A 22,731-nucleotide genomic window follows, 5' to 3' on the forward strand; every position below is an offset into this window, starting at 1 on the left:
CTCCGTCTGGGCCAAAATTGCCATCATTATAAAAAAGGCATTGAAACTCCAATCGCTACCTGAGTTACTTCATGCTGTTGAGGGTGCACACATTAGGATGAGAGTTACCACCAATTTATCCAACTTGATAGAAGCAATGAAGTCAGTCCCAGGAGTACTCCTGGCTTTGATGGGTGGACAGTGCATGGCTGTATCTGGCATGTTAACTCAAGATGCCTGGGGCTCCAAGTTAAAATCACACACCAGGTTATGGTCCAACAGGTCTATGTTGAGGCACTAACTTTCGAAGCGCTGCTTCTTGGGGCGAAATTGAGGCAAAATTGGGGCTTAGGGGGTAGAGTAGGGGCAAGAGTTAGATGGAGTCAGTGGCAACATGGGGAAGTTCAGAGCTGATTGGATTGACAGGGAGGGATACAGTGAAGGAAATGTGCAGGTTTGGGGATTCATCAAGGAATAAGAGGCAGAGTTTGAGACTCTGTTTTCGAGGAATGACTGCTGTTTCCTTCCATTGTGCTGTAAATAACAAATGGGCGGCACGGTGCCACAGTGGTTAGCACTGCTGCCTCACAGCGCCAGAGACCCGGGTTCAGTTCCCGCCTCTGACAGACTGTCTGTCTGTGTGGAGTTTGCACATTCTCCCCGTGTCTATGTGGGTTTCCTCCGGGTGCTCCGGTTTCCTCCCAAGTCCAAAAATGTGCAGGTTAGGTGAATTGGCCACACTAAATTACCCATAGTGTTAGCTGTAGGGGAATGGGTCTGGGTGGGTTGCGCTTCGGAGGGTCGGTGTGGACTTGTTGGGCCGAAGGGCCTGTTTCCGCACTGGAAGTAATCTAATCTAATCTAATTTGAACAATGGAGCTGGGAATAGCTACCGCCTTCCCTGGCAAGGGTTGGGTAAGTGTTTCATTGCATTGAGGGATGGGGCTATACTTTCAAATGATGTGAAGACCTTCGAAGAAGCAACAGCATGACACAGATGTCCACACGTTACAGAGGAAAGACACCTGCGAGCACTACATGCTGCACGGGCCTGGGCATTCATCTAGTTCTATGTGTGGACTAAAATCCTGGAGCCAGTCACACTCAACCACATTAAGCAGTGTCAGGGCAGCTCCAGACAGCCAAAGGTCCTGGGATACTCTGACAGTGACTGCTACCTTTTGCCTCCAATGAGTGGAGAATATGCCACAGGGTTGTGTTGTATAGGTAATAATGCACATCTAGGAATCAAGTGAGAGAAATCTCTCTGGGAGAGAAGCCTTCCATGAAATGTGACAAAATTGACACTTTGCTGATTTCTGTTAAGGTTCTGTCCATAGTCTTGGTAGTACAATGGTAGTGCTAGGTAATACTATCCTTAGTAATCTGACATTACTGCTGCTGCTGTGCATTACACACACAGCACAGACTGACTGAACATTAATGTCGTTGCACAGAGGGTGACTGAAGGTGACATGGTACCTTCTATGTAATGTCATGTTGAAGTACACTGCCTATCTGGAATGGAATCTAGGCAATAAAATGACAGTAGCAGTAGGACTAGAAGGCTTGTTCTCACTCCTAGTCTGCCACAGTGAATTGGAGAAATGCACCTTTGCCATGAATTGAAGGGATTCTATAAATGTCACCACTTCTGAGGGCATCAAATATACAATGGTGCTATCACGTTAGAACCTAACTATTCAAAGACTCTAAGAACTTTTTAAAGTTGTCTACTCTTGACCTTTCTTTTTGAACTAGACACTCTCACCTCCATTTTGAACTTCCTACCTATTCATTTGATACCTTGTTTTTGGGTTACATCATTAAGTTTTTTCTTCTTTCAATCAAGAAAAGCTTGCAATTGGCTCCTTCACTATGACTTCACAAACTCATGTTTAAATTAAAGTGTGATATAGCTGCATGCTAAAATAACAAGTACAAATCTTTCGTAGGGCAAACCGTGGGAGGATTAAAACATGATTGCAACAAGAGTCACATGTAGGCCAGACCAGATAAGAGTGGCAGATTTCCTTCCCTAAGGGACATGAGCGAAACACATGAATATATAATAGTTTTGTGGCACTATTTCTGAGACTAGCTTTCAATTCCAGATTTATTTAAACTGGCCAGATGGGATTTGAACCATTGTTCCTTGAGTCTCTAGTAGTCCAGTGTCTGACAAATTTGGTTGAATTTTTTAAGGAGGTGACTATGTGTATAGATGAAGGTAGTGCAGTTGATGCAGTTTATGTGGGTTTCTGTAAAGCCTTTGATAAGATACTAATAGTAGAATCCCTACATTGCGCAAAGAAGCCATTTAGCCTATCAAGTCTGCGCTGATTCTCCAAACAGAATCCCATCCAGACTCAGCCCCTGTCCCCATGATTAGATTAAATTAAATTAGATTACTTACAGTGTGGAAAGAGGCCCTTCAGCCCAACAAGTCCACACCAACCCACCGAAGCGCAACCCACCCATACCCCTACGTTTACCCCTTCACCTAACACTACGGGCAATTTAGCATGGCCAATTCACCCGACCTGCACATCTTTGAACTGTGGGAGGAAACCGGAGCACCCGGAGGAAACCCACGCAGACATGGGGAGAATGTACAAACTCCACACAGTCAGTCACCTGAGGCGGGAATTGAACCCGGGTCTCTGGCGCTGTGAGGCAGCAGTGCTAACCACTGTGCCACGATCCCGAATTTATCATGTCTAACCCACACCTGCACATCCCTGGACACTATGAGCAACTTAGCATGGCCAATCCACCTAACCTGCACATCTTTGAGCTGTGGGGGGAATCCAGAACCCCCGACAGAAACCCACGCAGACACAGAGAACATGCAAGCTCCACGCAGACAGTTGCCCAAGACTGGAATTGAATTCGGGTCCATGATACTGTTAGGCACCAAGCCACCATGCCACCCATTCTCACATCAGAGACTGATACAGAAGGTCAAAGCACGTGATTCGGGGTTACTTGGCAAGATAAATCCCAAAATTGGCTTTATGATAAGAGACACAAAATGGTGTCAGAAGGCTGTTTGTGTGACTGGTGTCCAGTGACGTACCACAGGTATTGGTGCTGGGACCCTTGGTTTTCATAACATGAATAAACAATGTGGATGAGAGTGTGAGGGAGAAGATAAGTAAATTTCTGAATAACATGAAGATTTGCCAGGTGATTGACAGTGAGGAAGAAGGTCTTAGGTTATACGACGATCTGGACAGATCAGTGGCAGATGGAATGTAACTCTGAAAAGTGTGCATTTTGGGCAAAATAGCAATAAAAGGGAGTAAGTGCTCAATGAATGGCAGGATATGAGGAAGCTCAGGAACAGAGGGATGTTGAGGTGTTTGTCCACAAATCTGTGAAGGCAGAGGGACAAGTTAATAGGGCAGTTAAGTTTTCATATGGGACACTTTCCTTTGTCAGCTGTGGTTTAGAAGATAAAAGCAGGGATGCTATGCTGGAGCTGTACAAGATTTTGGTTAGTCCACAGATGGAGTATACATTGTACAGCTCTAAGTCACCACATTATAGGAAGGATGTGATTGCACTGGAGTTGTAGAGAAGAGATTCACCAGGATGTTGCAGGGTTGGAGCATTTTAGCTATGAAGAAGGACTGGATAGAGCAGAGAAGGCAGAAGAGAGACCTGATTGAGGTGTATACAATTGAGTGGTATAGTCAGAGTGGATAGGAACAAGCTGCTGCTTCCATTAGTTGAAGGGTCAATAACTAGGGTGTATAATGTTAAGGCAGGAGGTTTCGAGAGGAACAGTTATTTCACCCAGAGTGTGGTGGGAACCTGGAATGCACTGCCTGTCAGGGTAGTTGAGATGGGAAACATCACAACATATCTTTGAAAAAAATATGTGGATGAGCACTTGAAATGTAATCACACTCAAGGCTATGGGCAAGTGCTGGAAAGTGGGATTGGTGTAGATAGATTGGCACTGACTCAATGGGCTAAAGGATGGCTTCTGTGCTGTATGATGCTCTGACAAGGTCACTATTCCACCATGTCCCCCTTTGACCAGCCTAAATAATTACAAACGTCAACAACAGAATCCAGCATGTTTTAATACAGATATTAAGTGTAGTGGTGGGAATGGAAAATTAATTCCTGGTGCACTGCGGACGACATTAATTATCCCAGGAGTAAGACTGTTGGCCACTACCCCCGTGTGATGTTCAGTGATAGCGGTGAAGAATGCTCAAAGCTGTGCTACTCAAGTTAATTTCTCCCTCTACATTTTAAAAGATCAGATATAGCATCAGGCTTTAACCAACCTCCTGCCAAAATTCCTGAGTTAAATCTGATTTGGATGCTTTCTGAACCTAACTTTACTTTTGCTGCCAAGCCGTAATTCTGAAACGGTTTAAGTGGTAACGAGCCCCTCCGTTTTGTAACCCAGCCATTGCTGTTAGCATTTCTGCACGTCCGGTTTTGAGACAGATTGGCTTTACTGCTTCAAAATGATTTCACTCTGCTAATCAACTCCAATGTGAGTTTAATTTACATGTTGGGTTAGGTGCATTAGTCAGAATGAAAGTAGAGTAATGGGGCAGGAGAATGGGTCTGGGTGCGTTATCCTTCAGAGGGTCGGTGTGGACTTGTTGGGCCAAAGGGCCTGTTTTCACAGTGTAGGATTCTATGCTCAAGACTTTCAAGATTGAATGTATTCTGTGAGCAAGTATTTTGTCAGATACATGCGAGACATGGTGGTCATATTACTGGACTGGTAATCCAAAGGCCCAGGTTAATTCATCTGTAGACTGGGTTCAAATCCCACCACAACCAGAGGAATTTAAATTACTAAGATTAATTCTATTTAAAAAAAAGTATGGAAAATAAAAGCTATTCTCAGTAAAGTGACAATTAATCGCTCTTCAATTCCTGCAAAAACCCATCTGGATAATCATCCTTAAGGAAATCTTCCAACCTTGCCTAGTCTATCCTTGATGTGCAAGTAATGTGGTGATTCTTAATGGTTACCCTGTGAAAAGGAAAAACAAGCCAGTCAGTTCAAGGGCAATTTAAGATGAGCAACCAGTTATGGAATCAGCCCATCGACTCTGCAAAGATCCTCCAAAGAGCATCCCACCCAGACCTAGCCCCAACACAAACCTTCTAACCCTGCATTTACCATGGCTAGCCTGCACATCCCTGGACACTGAGCAATTTAGCATGGCCAATCGGCTAACCTGCACACCTTTGGACTGTGGGTGGAAACTGGACCACTCGGAGGAAACCCACACAGGCACAGGGAGAATGTGTGGGAATCCACACAACCGCAGCAGTGCTAACCATTGAGTCATTGTGCTGCCCTCTTCAGCTGAGTAGTTGGCCCTAGAGTTCTGGCTAATTCCTCAACCAATGTCATTGAAACTATTTTTATCAAATCATTATTACGTTGTTATTCATGGGGTCGTGCTGTGTAAATACTGGCTGTGGTGTTTCCTCTGTCACAACATTCTTTTCATTCATGGGATGTGGACGTCACTGGCCAGGCCAGTGTTTATTACTCATTCCCAGCTGAGAATCAACTGAAACCACATGTAGGCCAGACCAGACTAGGTAAGGCTGGCAGATTTCCTTCCCTAAAGGACATTAGTAAACTGGGTGGGTTTTTTTTAAACAATCAGCAATGATTTTGTGGTCATTACCTGCATCCTGCAGAAAAACATTTTAAAAACCACATTTGTTAACTTATCACATAGCTGGGTACTTCTGGCAAGACCAGCATTTGTAACCCATTCTTTGAACCATGTGACTTTTAATTCCAGATTACTTTCACCTTCTAGACTACTAGTGCAGTGTAATTACCAGTATGCCACTATCTCCACTACCAATCACAAGTGCAAAGTAATATGTTTGTAGAAATTGAAATTAGTAAATGTCACCAAACCTGCCAATATGTTAACATATTTTACTAAGTTAGAAATTCCTCAAACTACGTCTGCCCGTTATCTTTTGCAGTGTGTCATTCTCACTCGGGTCACATTTTCCATATTCTCCCAATGCTGTACTTCTACCATTCTGCTATGGCAACTCCAGCTTCGGCACAGGCAGAAAATCATAATCTTCAAGTATCCTCGAGGTCCTGAATCCAGAATGCTTCAGCACTCTCGCCCCATATCAAGCCACATCTGACAAAGTAGCTCTCATATAGCTTTCCTTTTTACCAACTCTTTTTATTCCCTCCAACAAATCACCACCCTTTTCCACACCCATCTTTGCAGACTTTAATCACGGATGATTGATAAGAAATATTATTAAAATAATTTAGTTCCACTCATTTAACCATGCCCCTGAGATGTTTCCATCTCCCCAGACATATCCCGCCCATTCTTTCATCATTGGTTTTCTGCCATGCTCTAACTCTCCTCCTACAGTGCTGTTGAAAGGCATGTATAGCCTTAACTTTCCCATCTCCTTCACCCACAAGTTAGATGCAATTCCTTTACTTGTCATGTAAGAAAGAGGCTCCTCAAATCTGCCCTGCCATTCAACAAGATTGGCCCAGGCCTCAACTCTTGTATCAAGCCAACTCAGCACAGCCATCAACGCCCTTGAATATTTGAAAAAAATCTACCTACCTTCTCTTTGAATACTTTCACTGATCAAGCCTTCACAAATCTCTGAGGTGAGAATTCCAGCCATTCACTATCCTCTGATAGAAGAAATTCCAACGTACTTCATTTTAAATGAGCGCCCTCTTACTCAACTATGACCCCTCGTTTGAGAGACCCCCAGTTCTCAACATCTATCTTGTAACTGTCTGTTCCTTTATCTACAGAAGGCTGCATTATGTATCTGTCTTCCACCTTCTAAAACTCTGACCAATGTTCTATTTTTTCATGCACTCAAGATACTAAATTAATTCCCTCCGCCTGCTTACCGTTAAACTTAACAACATAAACTTAACATGAATATTAAGAATCAGTAGCTTTTAAACAGTTACCAGTCAATATTTCACGTACAACTTTAGAAGTGGGATCTGCATTTGGTGAGACAATGAGCATGAGTGGCCTGGTGCCAGGGTAGGAGCTAAATCTAACACAATGTCAGCTACCTCGGCAAGTCAGTCTTACATGAGCCCTATTGGTGAGGGCTTGGTTAAGGAATTTCATATTAGGGAGGCTCAAGAAAGTGAAATGATGGGTATCTGTGCATACTGTTTGGTGCATTGGGAATCTTGCCAAGAGGGTAGTTCGCATGTGGAATGAACTTCCTGAGGAAGTGGTGGATGCAGGCACAATTACAAGATTTAAGAGTCACTCAGATAGGTACATTGAAAGGAAAGATTGAGAGGGTTATGGGCCAGGAGCAGGCAGTTGGGACTAGTTTAGTTTGGGATTATATTCAGCATGGACTAATTGGACCAAAGGTTCTGTTTCTGTGCTGTATGGCTCTGACTCTAAAAGTCTAAAGTCAATGCCGAGGAGCATGGAAGAGCCCATCTCCAACTTTGTACCTGGATTTTCCCAGAGCTCGGAGAGCATCCTTTACAGTGTAGAAGTGACAGACATCTCTATTATGTATGCTGCTCACATGTGGTGTGTGGTATTCAATGCCTCGGATTCCATTACAGCACATGCAGAACTTGCTGAATGTGGTGTAAGGCCAGGCTGCTCTCGGGGATGTTCATAATGCTGCCATTCTGGCTGTGAGGGCCAGGATCAAAGGGTCAGTGGTTCATCCCAAGGGCATGCCTGCATGGAGCTTTAAACCTCAGAACAACGGATTTGTCCTCTCATCACAGCCATTCTGTCAGTACCTTGGCTGTTGCCTGCCTGTGGTCAGTCCATCAATCAGTCAGCCCATCCAGAAAGCTATGACTCCAGGTTATCTTGGAAGCCAGTTTCATTGAAAGACATGAACCTTCCACAAGCTATGCTGCAAACTCTGAGATTGCTATGAATAGGAATTACACACAAGATAGTCAATGATTAGTTTAGGTGCAATAATGTCACTCGATGAATAATCCAGGTTCTGGGGATGAGAGTTCAAAGCCTACCCTGGCAGTTGGTGGTATATAAACTGACATAATAAAATCTGGAATTGAAAGCTAGTCTCAGTTTTATTGCAGGCACGGTTACTATCATCAATAGTTGTTAAAACTGCTTCACTTGTGTCCTTTTAGGGAAGAATCCTGCTTCCTGACCCCTCTGACTCCAGACACGATGCGATGTAATTGTCTCTTGGCTTGCCTTCTGGAGTGGCCTAACAAGCCACTCTGTTCAAGACATGGGCAATAACTGCTGGCCTTGTCAGTGGCACCCACATCCCTGGAAAGCATTCTTTTTAAATAGTTGAAGTTTGTATCCAATATGGAATGCTTTGATTTCCAGATATAGTTAAGACTGTTTACGGTGTGGTGGTGTTCGTTTCTGTGCAGATCAGTGATGAAGGAAAAGTTTGGAACTTCTGGTAACTGGGAATTGGGACAAGGCAAGCAGATATCACAGCTGGATGAGTTGTCTGTTGATGGCTTGGCCAATAAGGTTTCGTTAGGCTGCCTGTTTCCTCTTGCTTCCCTTCTGCTTTTCCCTATTTTTCACCGTCTTCTTGATGGCAGCTCTAGGAGATAGTCCACACCATCAGGGTGATAGGGTTGTCCAGCATTAATCAGACCACCACACATCCAGGCACATGTTGTGCTAAACACTATGGACACAAGAAACACTGTTAAGTCAATGATCTGCTTTCAGACATACAGTCATAGAGTCATAGAGATGTACAGCATGGAAACAGACCCTTCGGTCCAACCCGTCCATGCCGACCAGATATCCCAACCCAATCTAGTCCCACCTGCCAGCACCCGGCCCATATCCCCCCCCAAACCCTTCCTATTCATATACCCATCTAAATGCCTCTTAAATGTTGCAATTGTATCAGCCTCCACCACATCCTCTGGCAGCTCATTCCACACACGTACCACCCTCTGTGTGAAAACGTTGCCCCTTAGGTCTCTTTTATATCTTTCCCCTCTCATCCTAAACCTATGCCCTCTAGTTCTGGACTCCCCAATCCCAGGGAAAAGACTTTACCTATTTATCCTATCCATGTCCCTTATAATTTTGTAAACCTCTATAAGGTTACCCCTCAGCCTCCGACGCTCCAGGGAAAACAGCCCCAGCCTGTTCTGTCTCTCCCTGTAGCTCAGATCCTCCAACCCTGGCAACATCCTTGTAAATCTTTTCTGAACCCTTTCAAGTTTCACAACATCTTTCCAATAGGAAGGAGACCAGAATTGCATGCAATATTCCAACAGTGGCCTAACCAATGTCCTGTATAGCCGCAACATGACCTCCCAACTCCTGTACTCAGTACTCTGACCATTAAAGGAAAGCATACCAAATGGCTCCTTCACTATCCTATCCATCTGCAAATCCACTTTCAAGGAGCTATGAACGTGCACTCCAAGGACTCTTTGTTCAGCAACACTCCCTAGGACCTTACAATTAACTGTATAAGTCCTGCTAAGATTTGCTTTCCCAAAATACAGCACCTCATATTTATCTGAATTAAACTCCATCTGCCACTTCTCAACCCATTGGCCCATCTGGACAAGATTCTGTTGTAATCTGAGGTAACCCTCTTCGCTGTCCACTACACCTCCAATTTTGGTGTCATCTGCAAATTTACTAACTGTACCTCTTATGCTCGCATCCAAATCATTTTTGTAAATGACAAAAAGTAGAGGGCCCAGACTGATCCTTGTGGCACTCCACTGGTCACAGGCCTCCAGTCTGAAAAACAATCCTCCACCACCACCCTCTGTCTTCCACCTTTGAGCCAATTCTGTATCCAAATGGCTAGTTCTCCCTGTATTCCATGAGATCTAACCTTACTAATCAGTCTCCCATGGGGGACCTTGTCGAACGCCTTACTGAAGTCCATATAGATCACATCTACTGCTCTGCCCTCATCAGTCATCTTTGTTACTTCATCAAAAAACTCAATCAAGTTTGTGAGACATGATTTCCCACGCACAAAGCCATGTTGACTATCCCGAATCAGTCCTTGCCTTTCCAAATATCTGTACATCCTGTCCTTCAGGTTTCCCTCCAACAACTTGCCCACCACCAAGGTCAGGCTCACTGGTCTGTAGTTCCCTGGCTTGTCCTTACCACCCTTCTTAAACAGTGGCACCACGTTTGCCAACCTCCAGTCTTCCAGCACCTCACCTGTGACTATCGATGATACAAATATCTCAGCAAGAGGCCCAGCAATCACTTCTCTAGCTTCCCACAGAGTTCTTGGGTACACCTGATCAGGTCCTGGGGATTTATCCACCTTTAACCATTTCAAGACATCCAGCACTTCCTCCTCTGTAATCTGGACATTTTGCAAGATGTCACCATCTATTTCCCTACAGTCTATATCTTCCATATCCTTTTCCACAGTAAATACTGATGCAAAATACTCATTTAGTATCTCCCCCATTTTCTGTGGCTCATCATAAAGGCTGCCTTGCTGATCTTTGAGGGCCCTATTCTCTCCCTAGTTACCCTTTTGTCCTTAATATATTTGTAAAACCCCTTTAGATTCTCCTTCATTCTATTTGCCAAAGCTATCTTTTGTCCCCGTTTTGCCCTCCTGATTTCCCTCTTAAGTATACTCCTTTCATTTTGTAAAATTTTATTAAACAATACACAGTTTACAAAACAGTTAACATTAACAGCTGTCTCCAGAGAAACAGTAATTTTACAAGGGAGAGGAGCGGCAAAGCCAGGCCCCAAACCTTATCGTTCAACCAGTTTTCAGGAAATAAAGACAAACCTCAAATCCCACATTCTATTGTCACAAACCAGTAACAAATACATTTAAGACAGTGCAATTACATTTTTTAAAAAGTGCATAGAATACAGACTCCCTCCTCCAGCAACCCAGTAAACCACTCGTCCCTCCCACTTTTCGGCCACTTTAAGGCAGCCCGCCCCTATGCCCGTTCTGGTACCCGGTCCACCCTGACACACCTTCCGACCACTTTAGGACAGTCGTCCTGCTTCCCCAACTCCACCCCCAGCCAGACGACCACGGTCAGAATGGTGTACCCAATCGCCCTTCACACTTTGCGGCCACCTCTAGGACAGCCCACCCCAGTACTTACCCAGGGCGACAGCGCTGATAACAGTCTACTCCCCTTCCAGCCCTTGGTCCGTCCCTACGTACTATCTGACTTCTGCTTTCATTATATGCATGATACCTCCATGCCATCAGTGAATCCCCCTCATCAACCAATAACCATCCTTTAGTTTACCAAATTGGCTCAAATTCAGATGCACAGGTGAACTGTTTTAGAATAACTGAGATGATGAATACTGAGCACTAACCTGCATGCCTCACTGTGTCAAGCTACGGCTGGAAATCAAAGGAGTTCAATCCCCTTTTAAGTTGCTTTAAGATTGAAGGAGCAGCATTAACTGGAGCATTGAGCTCAAAAATGCCAGCTTGGCATCCAGTCAGGGCTGGGAGCTGATCAAAATCATATTCTGCGTTCTTCCAGTTAAAGCTGACTGCATGTGCTAACAGCCGCACCAAATGGAAAGCAGTGCAACGCTGCCCCCACCCCCCCACCCCCCCATGCACTCTGTGGCATCTAAGGTCAATGTAGCTCAGAGATAACTAGCTTTGCTCACCTGAATTTTGAGCCATTCAACTAGGCCGGTTTTGTGAAGAGTAGGTTGAGCCTCACCAAACTAATTGAATTGTTTGAGAAGATGACCAAACAGGTGGATGGAGGTAAAGCGGTTGATGTGGTGTATATGGATTTCAATTAGGCAGTAAGTAAGGATATGGTTCACCACGGTAGGCTGCTGCACAAAATACAGAAGCATGGGATTGAGGGTGCTTTAGCAGTTTGGATCAGAAATTAGTTAGCTGAAAGAAGACAAGACGATGATGGTTGAGGGGAAATATTCATCCTGGAGTTCAGTTACTAGTGATGTTCCACAAGGAACTGTTTTGGGGCCACTGCTGTTTGTCAATTTTATAAATGACCTGGATGAGTAGAAGGATGGGTTAGAAGGATGGGTTAGTAAATTTGCAGATGACACTAAGGTTGGTAGAGTTGTGGATATCGCCAAAGGCTGTTGCTGGTTACAGAAGGACATAATTAAGCTACAGAGCTGGGCTTAGAGGTGGCAAATGGAGTTTCATGCAAAAAAGTGTGAGGCGATTCACTTTGGAAGGAGCATCAGGAATGCAGAGTACTGGGCGAATGGTAACGTAAATGAACAGAGAGATCTGCATAGATCCCTGAAAGTTGCCACCAAGGTTGATAGGGTTTTAAGAAGGCAGATGGTATGTAAGCTTTTATTGGTGGAGAGATTGAGTTTCGGAGCCACGAGGTTATGCTGCAGCTGTACAAAACTCTGGTGCGACCGCACTTGGAGTATTGCGTACAGTTCTGGTCACCGCATTATAGGAAGGATGTGGAAGCTTAGGAAAGGGTTCAAAGGAGATTTACCAGGATGTTGCCTGGTACGGAGGAAAGACCTTACAAGGAAAGGCTGAAGGAGTTGAGGCTGTTTTCATCAGAGACAGGAAAGTTGAGAGGTAACTTAAATGAGACATATAAGATAATCGGAGGGCTAGATAGGTTGGACAGTGAGAGCCTTTTTCCTCAGATGGCAATGGCTAGCATGAGGGGACATAGCTTTAAATTGAGGGGTAATAGATATAGGTCAGATGTCAGAGATAGATTCTTTACTTAGAGTTATAGGAGTCTGGAGCAGCCTGCCTGCAACAGTAGTAGATTCGCCAACTTTAAGGACATTTAAATGGTCACTGGATAGACATATGGATGAAAATGGAAAAGTGTATATTAGATGGGCTTCAGATTGGTTTCACAGGTTGGCGCAACAACGAAGGGCCTGTACTGCGCTGTAATGTTCCATGTTCTATAGGCTGAAACTACACAGATGAATGTTCACACTTGGAGGTGAGATAATAAGCTGAGCTTGCACATGTGGATCAATGTGAAAACCTCGTGGTGTCCAGATCGATGTTTTTCCTTTGACCAACTTAATTAAAACAGAATTCACATTTAGTTCTTACTTAATTGCTATTTCATTGGCAAAATGGGTTATGGAGAGAGTGTTGGAAAAGAAGCATTAAAGTGGACGATCAGCCAAAATGCATTGAGTTGCAGAGCAGGTTGGAAGGGCTGAATGGTCTACCTCTCTTTGTGGGAGTTTGTAAGCAAATTAGCTGCTGTGTGTCCGACTTTGTAGGAGGGACTACAATTAATTGAATATCAAGCACTTTGAGGTATCTTGGGTTGTGAAACATTTTATATAAATACCAATTTTTGTTTTATCGCTGAAAAACATTGTTAGCCTTGATGCTGCTGTCTGTGGAACAGTCATCTCTCTCAGCACTGTGACTGTACAAAGAGAAAATGAAGAATGTGATAGCAAAATTGAATTGAACATGTAATCCTGTTCCTTCACAGTGATTGCTTCACGTAGACCAGTAGTCTTTGTGCATTACTGGTCTTGTAATGCCAGTGTGTTCTTGCAGGAGCGTCATCTTATATTCTTTAATTTAATCATTTCATTAATTGCCGGCTGCCTGTTAGAGTCTAAAAAAGTAAACAGGTCATTTTATTTGAGCACTGTTAGAAAGCGTTTTGCGTTGAATACAGTGCCATTCAATAACTTCATGTCAGAAAACACTGCAATTCTTGTCGGATTTTTCTGGAAGGCATAGTCGCTAGAGTTCAAATTCAAATGGATTTAAGATGCAAATCTTCCAAAGAATGTATGTTCCACAAATTAGAATTGGAGTCGTCTGCTGTACTTTTTCACAATTGCACTAAGACTTCTCTACACAGTATTAGTTCCACATGGCCAGTGAAATAGGCTCTTATTGCTGCTTCAGTTAATTAAATAAGTGAAGTAGTTGTCAAAATTGGATTAGCGTGACATAATATTATGCTTTTCTTAAAATAACTGATCTAATTTTGCCTTAAGCATATTGTTTAAAATTATTTGCAATGCAATTAAAACCAATAGATGGAAAAGTGTCAGTGGCATTTTTCATTACCTTGACTTATGACTCATCGTTTTAGATAGCACTAGATCTAGTTATCAGGACTTGCTATTATATTATGTATAACCAACTCCACTGCAATGATTGAAAGCCAATTAATTGAAATAACAATCAACAAAGTAGTTAGGTTTGAACACTTCCCTTCCTGTTGTACGAATTGGATTTGAATCCTGTCCAGAGCCTTGGGATGAAAGCCTTCTCCTTCTGACTTGTGTACATGAGATTGAATTATTGTGCTTGATGGAGGCACAAATAAACAATGCAAATCTGCCCAAAACCTGGCAGAAGTTGACTGTTTCACTCTGATAACCCAAAACAATGTTTGGAGAATAGAAGTTGTCTTAATGATGTGGGACAAAAGCATGTGGTAACAATAGATCTCGTTTTGACTGCTGCCAAGCAGTGCATCATTCCATGACCTCTACCTTCCTTCAAGACCTAGGTCTCTGAGTTACCCCTCTCATTAAACTTTGTGTCCAATTTTATCTGTTTACGGTCTTCTAAAGCACTTTTGGTTATTCTCCAACATGAAAGGTGTAAGATAAATACAAAGTTATTTTTACAAACAGGGCACTGGCAGCTTTGGGTAAAAAGGTAGAAATGATTCTTATTTTTCGACCCTCAAGTCTACACCTTAACCAACACAAAAATGGAAGAGGGACTAGTTTATTTTCAGTTGTACAAAGCATGACAATCACAAAATTGTAGAAGCTGTATATGTTACTGGGACATTGTTTTTATTATAATCGCTGGGTTTCCTTGATCTAGATGAATTAAATGTATATTGAACTGTATTTGAAATGATATGTGCTAGATCAGTTGTACATTGGATTCAACTTCTTACATTGTTCCTCTCCTTTTACTCAGATGTCACATGGGATTGTTCCAACGAACGCTGCCCAATACAATTTGAATCTCTTTGCCCTGAGGATTCAGTACTTGTTAAAGGATACACCCCACCAGGCCAGTGCTGCCCAACACCAAGTGTCTGCCAGTGTAACAAAATGGCCTGCAAAGAGGAGAGCTGTCCCTTTGCTCACCAACGTGTTCTAGTTTCTGAAGCAACAGGATTACCAGGAGAGTGTTGTGACGTATACGAATGCAGACCAGGTATTGTTTTCAAAATATTTAGCTCTTGTGCGTTGTATGTTAATGCCCTTAAAATGTGATAATGGTAATTTATAGAAAAGTAACAATCCATTGACACTTATTTAAGAGGACCTCATCGTATAGCATGTATTACAGCATTTAAAAGGCATCTTGGTGGGTATGTGAATAGGAAGGGAGGGTTTAGATTAGATTGGTGCTGGAAAAGCACAGCAGGTCAGGCAGCATCCAAGGAGCAGGAGAATCGACGTTTCAGGCAAAATCCCTTCATCAGGAATCCTGCTCCTCGGATGCTGCCTGACCTGCTGTGCTTTTCCAGCACCACTCTGATCTAAACTCTGGTTTCCAGCATCTGCAGTCCTCACTCTTGCCTATATGGATAGGAAGAGTTTAGAGGGATATGGGCCAAGTGCTGGCAAATGGGTCTAGATTAGGTTAGGATATCTGGTCAGCATTGACGAGTTGGACCGAAGGGTCGGTTTCCATGCTGTACATCTCTATGACTCTACCCTATTTTCCACTTGTGCTGCACTGCTGGCTTATTTAAAAATACCAAAGGAGGACAATGCCATCCAACCCTTCGAGGTTCACTGACTCACACTAACTCTTTCAACTCAGAACCTTATTGGAGCTTGAATTGCTTAGTGCTTGCCTTGGCTAATAAGTGACAGGAGATATAGGATGTCATTCATCTTAAATTCATGTTCTTCCACCTCTGTGTCTACAGATACACCCTGATACACTTAGTGTTTCTAGCATTTTCAGTTTTTATTTCAGGTTTCCAGGATTTGCAATAAGCTGTTTTGATTTTATTTTTGATATGTTTGATATATCCCTACTGTTCCTTAGTCGCAGTTGTCATTACAACAACATAATGGAAGATCAAAAGCATTGGTGGAATACTGAAAACTCAATGATGCACCAAGTTGGCTAATTCATTAAGCCAGTTTACCGGCGGTATAAGTCATTGGTGTGCATGTTGGAGTGAGTTGTTGAAAGCTGTTTTAAAATGGTAGCTCTGATTTCATCTAGAACCATGTCAGGCTAGAGAAGATTCATTGTTGCTATTATTAGATCAAAGCTCTGTTGAGTGCAAAAGGATAATGTTGTATTCAACACCATTTTTACATAGCCCATCTGAGTGCAGTGGCTGTCAGTTGAGCAGTGTACATTTAAAATAGGTAAATAGTTGTACTGATATCCAGTGCAATTATTGTTAATGACCACGTTGCCTGCCTACTGCATATTAGGGAGGCATGTCATTTCAAAACAAAACATGCATTCAGTATTTAGTTGCCACCTTGCTGAGGTTTCCTTAGTAAGTTATATGACAGTAACTCAATGAAAGACTTTTGATGATGCTAATCATCTTGCTACCTTTACCAAGCTGCAGTGAAGTTCAAGTATGTTTGCTGCTACTATTGTTTCCACTAGTTATTTGCAGCTAATTACCATGAAAAGGAAATTAGGTCAAATGAGCAATACAGGTTAAATCAGCATTTGTCATTTAAATGGAAAGTAACATGACAATACAAATCTCTTAACAGAATTTGTTTTGTCCACATCAAGGCTTAATTGGCATCAAAAAATGTTGATCATGTAAATCATCAAATGGGCAAAATATTAAATAAATACAGAGACTATGCAACACTCTTTTTAACAAAGCACTTTGATTGCAGTTACGTGGATATATTGAAATATTGTGAAATAAATGCAGAAAACACAAATCCAAACAAATGGAAAATTGAGCAGAGGTTGAACTTTCATAAGAGCATTAGAAGAGGCAAACAAAATTGGAAAGCTCAATCAGCTGAGAACGAAGTGCAGAGAGAACAGAGTCCAGCCCTCACTGGCTTCCTCTGAAACAGAATAGGCACAGACTGCCAAACTAGAGTGGAGCTCCTGAGTCACACTGAGTGATGTTTAACACCAGGTTGACCACTACATGCAAACAGTCATCTTGCAAGACAAAAGATTGCCATCGATATAACATGGCCATAATGACATGTAAATGCAATGTTTCCTTATCTTTCAAATGCGCTTGAACAAGAGACACAAGTACATGTTTGATAAATGACAAGTTAACATCCAATGGCATTTTTTACATGTATGATTCTTTGCTGGGAAGGTTCTTTGGAGGTGCTTATAAACAATTATTTTCATTTGAATTGCAACACAGAAACATGAATGTGAAAGAGAATTTCTCTCTCCCAACAATGAGCTCCACTTCTGCATCGTTAGTGTCATTGTCAAACTTCTGTCATGGATGAACATCTTGTGGTTGCTTGTGGTTAAAGGTCTCTATATACCTACAGCATCCATCAGAGCAGACTCTCTAGTTCTCCGTGTCCTTGTCCTCATGTTGCCTCTGCCACATCCGTGCACTCCGAGGACAAGTGTGACTTGCCTGCACCTGTTGTCCACAGATTTTCACCCTGCTCCGTTTTCAGGTCAAGCCTGAGTTGGATGCTTTCATCTGAAGCAGGTAGTAGCATAATAAAGCTACCCAAAAGAAGAAAACATACAAATCTGTTTCCTGATCCATGGGTGGTGAGTGTTGGCTTGATGGAACTTTTGACAGGCCCAAACGTGTGAATACTTAAATGGCTTCCAACTTCTGGACAATACTTGAAATTTTGTTCTCATCTCTGTGTTTCAGCACTTATAAACTGCCAGTGGCAATTATTATTCTTTACTAGTCCCAATATCTAACTTGTTCAGAAAAGGCAGGAAACGTATGAAAGATGGCCAAGATGGGCCACGTGTCTTCCTTTCCACAAGGCACAGCAACCCATACCCACAGAGTGAGGGGAAAGTGCTTCCTTTGGCAGACATACGAGTTGGACCTCTTCCTTCCGAAGAAAGTTGCAGCAGCAGAATTTCCTCAATACAGGTACCTGAATTGACCATTAGAAGGTTCTTCAGGTGAACGCTCACAGCATGCTTAATATAGTACAACATGAAAGAAGACTGTACATGCCACTTTGTCTCCTGTTCCTTCCCTTTGTCTTATGCTCATTTATACGTTGTCTATCAGTAATACCTTCCAGTTTTATTAGAGGTCACACAGTCAAAGCAGCATGTTTGTTCTCCTCTGTCGTTACCTGCACTTTTCCAGTCATTTTAGTTTTGCTTCCAGATATTCATCGTTTGCATTATTTTCCTTTGCCATTCTCCAGGTTGGGTTTGACAAAGCAGCGAATGCAAGATTGGCTTCTGTGCTAAGGCATCTATGGTTCTTCTGCAGCACCGGAATAGCACATCATAGCATCCTGATTATCATAGAATCCCTCGGTTTTGAAGCAGGCTATTCGGCCCATCAAATCCACACCCACCCTCCAAAGAGCATCCACCCAGACCCATCCCCCTGCTGAAACTCTGCATTCCCATGGCTAATCCACCTAACCTGCACATCCCTGAACACTACGGGCAATTTAGCATGGCCAATCCAGCTAACCTGCACACCTTTGGACTGTGGGAGGAAACCAGAGCACCCAGAAGAAACCCACACAGAGACCGGGAGGATGTGTAAGCTCCACACACACAGCTGGATAAGGCCGAAATAGAATCCGGGTCCCTGGTGCTGTGAGGCATCTGTGCTAACCACTGAGCTACTGTGCTGCCTGGAACAGGGGCAGATTTTTGATGGTGGCCTGACTCTTGACTGTTTAATGGTGGGATGTTGCAGTCGAAGCAGCACCTGAACCTCACCATCCGTCAGAAAAGGGATTAGATGCAATTTCTGATGAAAGATCGCCAATCAGAAATGCTAACACTGTTTCTTTCCATGGAATACCTGCTGAGCATTTCCAGCAGTTGGTGTTTCTATTTTGGAGTTTCAGCATTCAGTGTTTTGCCCTTGAACAAGATGCTGGGTGGCATTTGTGGACTGACTGACACAAGCACTTAAAGTTCCTTTTGCTTTCATTTCACCTGCTGCTACTTGTCTCTTAATTGCCTTGCAAGACATTCAGTTCAGGAGTAATTAGGTATGGGTAACAGAATGTGACACTCACATTCCACAAAAGAATAAAGAAAAGAAAATGCACTTGACTTTTCAAACAAGGTTAGCGCAAATTCTAAACTATGTCCATCTGGTTTAAATCACCTCCAGTGCCTTTTGAAGTAGCTAAAACCAAAAATGTAAGGATTTTTTTTTAAAATCGTCCTTCAATAATTCATGTGCTTTACAAAAATTGACAAATTTGTTCTTCTTGACTTTATTTATGTGTTACCAAGGAATTATATGATGTTTGATACAATTTCAAGCTTGCATGCTGTGATATGATCCATCAGGGCATCCATTGGATTATAGGATATTGTGTTCTACCAGGAGGTCAACTGAACCTTTAGCTAGCATTGAATTCAGTTTTATTAGAGTGAGGCAATCTTAGTTGGATTCAGTACAGAAACATGATACCAAGTTCTCTGCGTCATCTATAAGCCAGCTTGACTTTTAGATAAAAGTCAGTTTACTGGGTTGTGTTGAAGACTTTGTGGCAAAGTCATAGTAGGGTCCCTACCTCTCAGCAAGAAGCAACAGGTTTTGAGTCCCATGCTGGGTCTTGTTGGCCATTAAACACAGCCAGGCGAAAGTGAGGCCTCATTCCTGATGAAGAGCTTTTGCCCGCAACGTCGATTTTACCTGCTCCTTGGATGCTGCCTGACCTGCTTTTCCAGCACCACTCTAATCTAGGCTCTTGTAACGCGGCTAAGCAGGGTTTTTTTGTCAGTTTGTAAAAGTGCTTTCAATATTACTAATGGCAAGTGATGAGAGTAGGAGGCCTCCTCGTCAGCCATCCCACAGAGGCCAGTGTCAAACCACTGTAAGGCTTTGCTCAGAAGCATAAACCAATCCAATTGAACTCCATAGCCCAAACCTCAAATGAGGAGATGTGATGGACAATTCAGTTGATATGGTAATAAAAAATCCAGCCTAAAGTGCAGTATAAGAACATTAAAACTGGACAGATGGAAGCTAAAATTCTAAAAATATGAAGTTAAAGTGAATTTTTGATGTTGCTTGCAAAACTTCAGTCTCCAATTTCTCAATTGAATCGAACATAGGTTTTCTTATTCCTGCCCAGAATGGGTTAGGTCATTAATAAGGCAATACAGCATCATTTAATCCAGTTCAATTTATGGTGTAGCATTTATAATGTACAAGAATTAAAGTTGCACCTACATTTAACTCCTCTGATTAATGAGCGAGTACACTGTTACATTGATTAGATTACTTACAGTGTGGAAACAGGCCCTTCGGCCCAACAAGTCCACACCGACCCTCCGAAGAGTAACCCACCCAGACCCATTCTCCTACATTTACCCCTTCACCTAACTCTACGGGTGATTTAGCACGGCCAATTCACCTAACCTGCCCATCTTTGGAATGTGGGAGGAAAATGGAGCACCCGGAGTAAACACACACAGACACTGGGAGAATGTGCAAACTCCACACAGACAGTTGCCTGAGGTGGGAGTTGAACCCGGGTCTCTGGCGCTATGAGGCAGTAGTGCTAACCACTGTGCCATGTATACAGGTTAAAAGTTAAGAATCTACTGATGACCGTGATGACAATGTCCTGGCTCTGTAATGTCCTTCAGCAAAGGAAATCTGCCATCCTCACCTGGTCTGGCCTACATATGTCTCAACTAGCCATCAGGGTACACGAACACCACTAGCTACCAAGAGACATGATCAACTATCACTTGTGTCCATATACACGGGCAAACAAGGACACCAATTCAACTAGGACAATGTATCCATCCTAGGACATGCCAAACCAAGATATGCAGGAGAATTCCTGGAGGCCTAGCACTCAACCCAGAACTCCGTTAACAAACATGTAGAGTTAGACCCCATATACCAACCATGAAGAAACAAAACCAGAAATGATACCACCCATCTCAACAAACCGGGATATACAAATAGCAAGCAGGACAGAACAGCAATGCTTCACCAGAAGCTCACTGATAATGTTACCTACCATGGTGACCGAACGTCTGTGAACAGACTTACCAACTTGGCAAAGAAGTCAACAACCTCATATTAGACTTAGGGAATCATAACTTACAGACAGGGTCCCAGACACCACTATCGCCATCTCCGGATATATCCTGTCCCACTAGCAGAGGTGGATGCACAGAGGTGGACAGTGGGAAGAGGTTGCCATGGAAGTACTCAACATTGACTGTGGATCCCATGAGGTCTCATGGCTTCAGGTTTAACAAGGGCAAGGAAACCTCCTGCTGGTTACCACATACCGTCCTCCCTCGGCTGATGAATCAGTACTCTTCCACATTAAACAACAGTTGGACTGAGGATATGAGGATAGCAAGGGCAGAGGATGCACTCCTGCAGGGGATTTCATTGCCCACAACCAAGAGTGACTTGGCAGCAGCATTACTGATAGAGCTGGTCAGATTATAAAGGACAGAGCTGCTAAACTGAGTGTGTGGCTGATGGTGAGGGAACTGAAAAGAGGGAAAAACATACTTGACCTCATCCTGGGTAATCTACCACAAGCAAATGTATCTGTCCATGACAGTATCAGTAAGCATGACCACCGCATAGTCCTTGTGGATGTGAAGTCCTACCTTCACATTGAGAATAACCTCCATCGTGTTGTGTGGCACTATCACCGTGCTAAATGGGACAGACTTCAGTCAGATGTAGCAACTCAAGACTGGGCATCTATGACATGGTGTGAACCATCAACAGCAGCAGAACTGTACTTCAGCACAATCTGTAATCACATGGCCTGGAAGTTCCTCCACTCAACCCTATTGCCATCAAGCAAGGTTCAATGGAGAGTGCCAGGAGCAGCACCAAGCATGCCTAAAAATGAGGTGTCAACCTGGTGAAGCTACCTGACTGGATTACTTGTGTGCCAAACAATATAAGCAGCAAATGGTAGACAGGGCTAAGCAATGCCACAATCAGCGGAGCAGATCTAAGCTCTGCAGTCCTGCCACATCCAGACATGAATGGTGGTGGATGATTAAACAATTCACTGAAGGGGCGGGCTCCACAAATATCCCCATCCTCAATGATGGAAGAATCCTGCACATCATTGCAACTCATAAGGCTGAAGCATTTGCAGCAATCTTCAGCCAGAAATCCCGAGTAGATGATCCATTATAGCCTCCTCCAGTGGTCTTCAGCATTACAAATACCAGTCTTCAGCCAACTCGATTCACTCCATGTAATATTAAGAAATGGCTGGAAACACTGGAGAATGCAAAAGCCCTGCCAGTATTCCAGCAACAGTAGTGAAGACCTGTGCTCCAGAACTTGCTGCTCTCCTAGTCAAACCGTTCCATTACAGTTACAACACTGGCATTTACTCGACAATGTGGAAAATTGCCCAAGTGTGTCTTGTACACACCCATCAGGACAAATCCAATCCAGCCAATTACTGCCCCATCAGCCTACTCCTCAATCAAAAGTAAAGTGATGGAATGGGTCATCAACAGTGCTATCAAGCAGCACCTGCTCAGCAATAACCTGCTCAGTAAAGCCTAGTTTGGGATCCACCAGGACCACTCAGCTCCTGACCTCATTAC

General features: G+C 43.2%; 1 protein-coding gene across 1 annotated transcript in view; it reads left to right on the forward strand.

The window, feature by feature from the left end:
* The window catches only part of LOC140476477 (cysteine-rich motor neuron 1 protein-like), a 251,069-nt gene that overhangs the window by 160,385 nt on the left and 67,953 nt on the right, over positions 1-22,731 (forward strand). The window contains exon 3 of the mRNA XM_072569166.1: positions 14,926-15,168. Within this exon, the coding sequence (XP_072425267.1) occupies positions 14,926-15,168 (243 nt within the window). The remainder of the gene's footprint in view (positions 1-14,925; positions 15,169-22,731) is intronic.

The sequence above is a fragment of the Chiloscyllium punctatum genome, chromosome 4, assembly GCF_047496795.1.
Source record: "Chiloscyllium punctatum isolate Juve2018m chromosome 4, sChiPun1.3, whole genome shotgun sequence".
Lineage (NCBI taxonomy): Eukaryota > Metazoa > Chordata > Chondrichthyes > Orectolobiformes > Hemiscylliidae > Chiloscyllium > Chiloscyllium punctatum.